We start from the raw sequence: 7,933 nt of genomic DNA, 5'->3' as shown, positions 1-7,933 counted from the left end.
TTGACAACGTCCCCTTCAACAAGTTCTTTACCCTCAATACAAGTAACTTAAGGGATCACTCACTTAAGCTGTCCAAACACACACACTGGAGAACGAATTTGAAAGGTAACTGGTTTGCCACGAGAGTGGCAAACTTTTGGAATGCACTCCCAGTGTAGTGACTGCGACCTCATTAGCCTCTTTTAAAACTCGTTATGACAGACACTTAGATTGATTCAATAACTGGCTAACAAGTCCTAGAGGTGGAGATCACGACAAGAAGTTTACTTCTTATTTCCTCACCGTTTCTCGATTAGGTAAACACTCCCGACATGCAAAACAAGCTCTCATACGTCAGACACATAATTGGAGATAATAAATGAATAAATCAATTTATTTGGCAAAGAATCAATATACATGAAGTGCAGATAATGACAAGAACACATAGTTCGAGATGATAATTGCAAACTGCCGAGGATAACACACAAAAAAACAAAACATGTACGCTTATTTCCATTATGTGGAACAAGCTAGTCAAACTAATTTTCCAAGACCTGTATGAAAGACAAGAAAATTACTGGGCCAAGCAACTACGATCGTACTTGCAAAAGCTACACTTACACCTAGAGTCTCAAGCGACAACAATCCTCAAAGCTCGGATTAGCGATATTACTTGCTGAACTGGCAAGTAAATCCTCCTTATCACACTACAGGAGATAGAAAAGGATATAAAAACGGAAGAAGAAATTTATGAAAATAACTTAGAATCTTCCATTCTATTCCGCGCCAGGACAAACACCCTGAAACTAAATTAGAGAAACCGTCACAGCAATCAAGACACAATATGTCCCGTGCGGTCGGAGCTAAGAAAACCTCGAGCATTTCTTACTGAAGGGCAACGAGCTATAATCGATCAGAGCACGTAACAAACTGCTCCAACAACCCTACCCGGAGAACAAAGACGAGATCTTTAAGAAACTGTTACTGTTCGATGCTGAAGCAGAAATCCTGGAAGCGAACCGACAAACAATATATAACCTCTGGAAATACAGAGCAACCAAAGTCCGAAAATAAACGAAGCGAAACCCAAAACGGACTCGGGGTGAAAAAGCCAAGGCATACACCCCAATCTTCAAGAAAACGCAAAGAAACTATTGCCCTGTATTTAAGCACAATCTTTCGAAGTAAGTAAATTTCGAATTGAGATCCTTCAACAGAAACACCAATTGTATTATATACACTCTCCCTGTAAATTCCCCTATTGTAAAAATATAAATGATAAAAATCCACTACATATCGAAGTTGTAAGGATTGTTGAGACCTTGCTGTGATTTTATGCATGACCTAAAAGCCTCAGTAATCACCACAAATGTATCATGTTATCTGTTCCATAGAGGGTTCGAAGTGAGTAACATTCCTATGGATGATATTGATATCATTAGTACATTTAAAAGATCTGTTGGCATTATTTTAGAAGTTCACACTTACACAATATAGCATTAGAAAAAAAAAATGTAAAATGTAGTACAGTGAATCCTAGTTATACAGTATATATGCGTTCCTGAAAACCTTACTGCAAATTGAAATTACTGTATACCGAACCCAAGTTTCGATTTATGGCAGACGTACCTTCTCCCTGCTCTTTCCTCTTCAAAATATCTAATTTTACCTCCAAAACATGAGTGGATACCGTATCTGTGAATTTTTCTTACCGTAAATAGAATTGAGGGTAGTAATTACCAAATACCGTAACTGAATTTACTGGATAAAGAATTACTGTATAAGGAGGACTCACTGTATATTAATGTAATGAATATTTTTCTTGGTGGAAATCAATAACAAAATGTTGCTAAAAGCTATGCACAAACTAACAAAGTTGCATTGAGTCCTTTAGAGACCATCTTTGCACAGATTTGGAGGTTGAGGATGACCCTGATGACCTCTAGAATTACAGGTACTGCATTACTAAGTGCAGGTTAGGTTAGAATAGACAAATTCATCACACTTTAATTTCTTTGACCTCTGCATCGGTCAAAATAAAGATGGTGTCTCAAGCAGTTGCAGTGATTCACCTTGGTCTTTGGATCACGGGTGGGACTAGTGATTGACAGCTATTTCCCTCCCGGAAGAGAGATCAGGACTCATATGACCGATCTATGGTTAATGCTGTGACCTTACACGCACACACACCCCCAACTCCCTGCCCACGAGAGTTGGAGTGATGACTCAAAGCGCAGCAATACTGAAATCATTTCAGCCCTGGGGAGGATTCGAACCTGGACTGCCGTAGTGACAGTCCGGGACTCTACCAACCGCGACACTGAGTTGTATGGCTACATTTGTTTATGTATAGCTTTTAGCAACTTTTTCTGTTATTGACTTCTGCCAAGAATAACATATATTATGTAACTGTATGATAATTTATGAAAATATTTAATTTTCTATTGCTATATTGCATAGGTGTGCACTTCTAAAAATTTACTGATCTGTTTCCTCCTATGGAATGGTTACACTAGATTAAGTTACGAGCTATTGGACCATGCAAGTTTTATGTTAAATATCCACATTGGCATGGTTATGGAATTTTATCAGTTTGATTTACTACAATGAATGAAATATTGCTGTATTTTTATCATATATCTAGAATGTCATCCATGAACATATAGAAGCCTGATATAATTAACTACCATTTCTTTTGTACCAATTCTGTCATCCATTGACAGTTCATGGCATTGTAGTTAAGGGAAGACTGCTGACCATAGTTCCCCAAAAAATCATTACTTAAATTTTTATACAGGTTGAGTCCCGATTTTATGGCACGGTATTTACCAGAATCCCGGGTTTAGCAGCACAAATTACTATTGGGGCAATAGATTCATGATAATACTGCCTTTTCCCTGACCTGGAGAAGTATATAATTTACCATTCACTCGTAGGTTCTGGATCGCGGCCCATGCAGCTACAGAACTGAGAAGGTTTGTCATGTATAGTAACAATTTGTAACAATATGGTTTCAGTTATGATGTTTATTTTTCAACATATGCTCCATTAAGGTCAATACACTTCTGCAAACTTTGATATCAGCCTTTAAGTCCATGTCAGTAAAACTGAGGATCATGTGATCTGAACCATGTCAAAGCAGCTCTTTTTACATCTTCAACTGATGCAAAATTGGTATATGTACTTTAACATTATTTTTTAAGTTTGGAAACAAAAAAGTCGAATGGGGCTGTGAGGGGGATGTTGGATGATTTCCCATCGAAACTCTCATAGCACAGCTCTTGTCTGCTGAGCACAGTGAGTGTTTGCATTGTCGTGGTGGAAGAGGATGCGTTGATGCAGGTTTCCAGGGCGTTTTTCCTAGACTTTTTTTTGGACAGTTTTCTCAAAATGCATTCATAATAAATAGATGTAATTGTTTTCTTGTTCTCGAGAAAGTCAAGCAGCAAAATCCCCTCTGCATCCCAGAAGACTGGCTATGACCTTTCTTCTTGAATGCTCAGATTTTACTTGGACTCCGGGGCAGCCATTACTTTGAATTTTGTCCTTGGGATCGTACTGGTAAGCCATGTTTCATCCTCTGTCACAATTCTCTGCAGAAAAGCTTCAGAGTCTTCATCCCACTTGATCAAAATTTCCATTGAAAGATTTGCCCTTGTTTGCTGCTGATCTGGGTGCAACAACCTAGGGACCCATCAAGCAAAAAGTTTGCTTAGCCCCAAACTTTGTTCCAGAATTGTGTGTGCAGAACCCACAGAGATGTTGAGTGTGTCTGCTACTGATTCAGTAGTTATTCATCTATTCTTTTCAATTATGTCGTGGGCATCATAAATGTTTTTCCTCAAAAACTGACATTGATGGCCTGCCACTGCGGGGCTCATCATCAATTTAATTTTTTCCACTTCTGAACCAACTTATCCATTTGTAGGTTGTTTATTTCTTTTGGGCATTGTCACCATAAACTTGTTTAAAAGCTACAATGATTTGCCTATTCACCCAAATTCACCATGAATTTAATGTTTGTCCTGGCCTTGATTTTGGTGGATTCCATGTTGCTTGAATGGTGTCTGACTTCCAACTAGCAGCTGTGCATTATTGTCTACATTTATGGGTTCATGTTTGAACTTGTTATAGCTTATTGGTACAAGAATGTCCAGGTGGATTGAAATAAATTTTCTTCCATATGATTTTTAGTTATGGACTTTTTCCATGAACTTTTTGAAGCTCCCTCATATATAAGATACAGACATTTAGTATTTAATGCAAGCCATTATATGTCTTGAATTTCATCTTTTCTTTTCAGATTGACAAGAGGTAAAATGGATGGTACATTGTCCATGTTAGTGAGTGGTGACCTGAATCAGTGGAGAGATGATAAGAGCTTTCCAGAGCAGATCCACAAGACAGATGCCCCTCCCAAGGCTCATATCAAATTAGAACAATTTCAGTCTGATACCTGCAAAGATTATTCTGCTTCTCAGCATGACAGTCCCACACAAGAGAACACTGATATGACTTTCAAAGAGGAAAAAATATTATTTTGTGATATTTGCCATTTGACATTTGCTACAATAGATGAGTTTGAGTGTCATGGTAAAGTCTGTGTTCAGAAAAGTTCCCAAAGAGATCAGTCTTTTAACTCAACCCTTTCAGGCAGCACCGCTGTGATGGATGACCATTGCGGTAAAGAAGAGGAAATGCAACATCAATGTCCTCAATGTAATATGGCCTTTTATCAAAACGGAGATCTCCAAGACCACATTAAGAAGACACACACAGAAGACAAACCCCACAAATGCACGTTCTGCCATGCAACCTTTTCCCGGCCGAAACGCCTCAAGGTGCACGTACGCATTCATACGGGAGAGAAGCCGTACAAGTGTTCTTTGTGCACGGCTGCTTTCAGGAAATCGGGAGCGTTGAAGTTACACATCCGGACTCACACGGGAGAGAAACCATACGAGTGCAGCTTATGTGACGCTGCTTTCTCTCAGACAAGTAGCTTGAAAACCCACATACGGAAGCACACAGGCGAGAAGCCGTATAGATGTGAGCAGTGCGATTCTAATTTCTCGCAATTAGCTACCTTGAGGACACACATGCAAACTCACACGGGCGAGAAGCCGCACAAGTGCAGCTTTTGTGGTGCCGCTTTCTCCCAGAGAACGGGCTTGAAAAACCACGTACGCAAGCACACAGGCGAGAAGCCGTACAAATGCGAGCAATGTGATTCTGCTTTCTCGCAATCGGCTAACTTGAAGTCCCACATGCAAACTCACACAGGTCAGAAACCACACAAGTGTGAGCGTTGTGGGGTTGGTTTCTCAAGTACGAGCAGCTTGAACAACCACATAAGGCAACACACAGGTGAGGGACTACACAAGTGCGGCCTTTGTGGTGCCGGTTTCTCAAATACGGGCAAATTGAACAGCCACATACGGACACACACAGGTGAGAAGCCGTATAAATGTGAGCAGTGTGGTTCTGCTTTCACAGAAGCAGGAAGTCTACGCAGGCATTTCAGGATACATACTAGAGAGAATCGCCACAAGTGCAAATACTGTGATGCTGCTTTCTCCCAGGTTAGTAATCTGAATGACCATGTTCGAATACACACAGTTGAGGAACCATACAAACCCCACAAATGCACAGTCTGTGACGCATCCTTTTCCTGGCCTGAACGCCTCAAGGAACACATGCGTGTTCATACAGGGGAGAAGCCGTTTAAGTGTTCCTTGTGTGATGCTTCTTTCAAACGATCAGAACATTTGAAGTTGCACATCCGTACTCACACAGGCGAGAAACCGCACAAGTGCAGCTTTTGCGATGCCGCTTTCTCTCAGACAAATAACTTGAAGAGCCACATACGAAAGCACACGGGTGAGCGGCCCTATAAATGCGAGCAATGTGATTTTGCTTCCTCGCAATCGACTGCCTTGAAGTTACACATGCAGACTCACACAGGCGAGAAACCGCACAAATGCAGCTTTTGTGATGCCGCTTTCTCTCAGAGAACGGGCTTGAAATACCACATACGCAAGCACACAGGCGAGAAGCCATACAAATGCGAGCAATGTGATTCTGCTTTCTCGCAATCAGATTACTTGAAGTCCCACATGCAAACTCATACTGGTGACAAACCACACAAGTGCGGCCTTTGTGGGGCCGGTTTCTCAAATACGGGCAAATTAAACATCCACATCCGGACCCACACAGGCGAAAAGCCGCATAAATGTGAGCAGTGTGGTGCTGCTTTCTCGGAAGCAGGCAGTCTGCGCAGGCATTCCAAGGTACACACAACTGAGAAACCGTATAAATGTGAGCAATGTGATTCTACTTTCTCACAATCAGCTACCTTTAAGTCCCACATGCAAACTCATACAGGCGAGAAGCCACACAAGTGTGGGCTTTGTGGGGCCGGTTTCTCAAGCACGAGCAGCTTGAGCAACCACAAAAGAAAGCACACAGGCGACAAGCCGCATAAATGTGAGCAATGTGGTGCTGCTTTCTCGGAAGCAGGCAGTCTGCGCAGGCATTTCAGGGTGCACACGGGAGAAAAGGCACACAAGTGTACTGCTTGTGATGCTGGTTTCTCCCGTGCTGATGCTCTAAAGAGACACATGGAAACACACTCACAGATTATTTTGTGAAGTTGCAAATTGTCTCCTGGAATATCTTAGGGGGGGTTTTTGTCATTGTCTTTATGGAAATAATGCATCAGCATTTTCCCACCCATTCAAAATAAGTTTCAGTACCTACCATATATCCTCGAGTAATAGTTGACCCCTTGTTTGTGGCCAAGAAATCTGTAATTTTTCACACACATTGTTTAAAAATTGGCCCTAGTTTTTCAGAAGTACCATAATGGAACTGCAGTGGTGCAGTAATCACACTGTTAACCCATAGTTGCCCTTACTTTTTTACAAGTTGTCTTATTTAAATAACCTGATATTATAGTGTATCATTAAATTTCTCAGCTGTTTTGCTGAATGAAAAATGATAACCTTGGTGTTGTATTTGAATGTCTTTGTATCAAAGTCAACAATTTGAGGACCTTGATTATATATATATGTATATATATATATATATATATAATATATATATATATATATATATATATATATATATATATATATGTATATATATATATATATATATATAATTTTATTGTAATGTACATTTTTTAATGTAAAATGTATATAATATTAGAAATTGTCATACCATGTGTGTTTCACATGAGCAATGAAATACCAGTAATCTGCCATAATATTTGTAGCAAAGTCAACAACTTTAGGATTCTGATGTAATTTTTCTATGTTGTGTTTGTTAAATTTTATGCAGTTAAGTGGCTGTTCTATGTATTGATGGGGTGGTGCAAGAGGTAAACACAAGGATAATGGTCCTGGGATTGGAGATGTTTAAAGAAAATGGAGAAAAATGGGAGATAAGCCAGTTGTTGTTTGCTGATGACACTGATGTTGTAGCAGGATCAGAGGGATTAAAGAAGTTAGTGATGGAGCTTGGGAAGGTGTGTGAAAGAAGGAAGTTGAAGATAAATGTGGGTAAAAGGTGATGAGATGTACAAGGGGAGAGGATGGCCCTGGATGCTGGGTCATCCCTGCATGTTGCCCACTGCCCTGGTTCAGAGGCAATGCAGCAAGACACAGCACATCCATAACAGGGATGCTTCATTTAATTGGTGACCCCCCCTTACAGATCACTCATGCAGAAAAAGAGAAGACAGGGAGAAATCCCTTTGGGATACATCAAAATATTCACACACACTCCCTCATCCCCCTATCCCCCACCCACTCCCTTTCATGTATCATAGCATCATCCATACACAACCATTCTCCAAAAAACCCTATCTTCTCCCTTCCTCAACAGACATTACTCTCTTTCCCAATGCCCCTTTTACCCCATCCATCCATCTCATCTTTGGTCGCCCCCTCAT

General features: G+C 40.4%; 1 protein-coding gene across 1 annotated transcript; it reads left to right on the top strand.

Moving 5' to 3' along the window:
* The first annotated feature begins 582 nt into the window (after nt 1-582).
* LOC143031516 (uncharacterized) lies at nt 583-7,028 on the top strand. The gene is made up of 2 exons (XM_076195462.1): nt 583-1,163; nt 4,283-7,028. The coding sequence occupies exon 2, from the start codon at nt 4,299-4,301 to the stop codon at nt 6,627-6,629; it is 2,331 nt and encodes a 776-aa protein (XP_076051577.1). The 5' UTR covers nt 583-1,163; nt 4,283-4,298; the 3' UTR covers nt 6,630-7,028.
* The last annotated feature ends 905 nt before the right edge of the window (nt 7,029-7,933 follow it).

The sequence above is a fragment of the Oratosquilla oratoria genome, chromosome 12, assembly GCF_046742065.1.
Source record: "Oratosquilla oratoria isolate Oo_2021 chromosome 12, ASM4674206v1, whole genome shotgun sequence".
In the NCBI taxonomy this organism is placed as follows: domain Eukaryota; kingdom Metazoa; phylum Arthropoda; class Malacostraca; order Stomatopoda; family Squillidae; genus Oratosquilla; species Oratosquilla oratoria.
The sequence above is the reverse complement of the archived record's forward strand: the minus strand, read 5'-3'. Positions and strand labels throughout refer to the sequence as shown.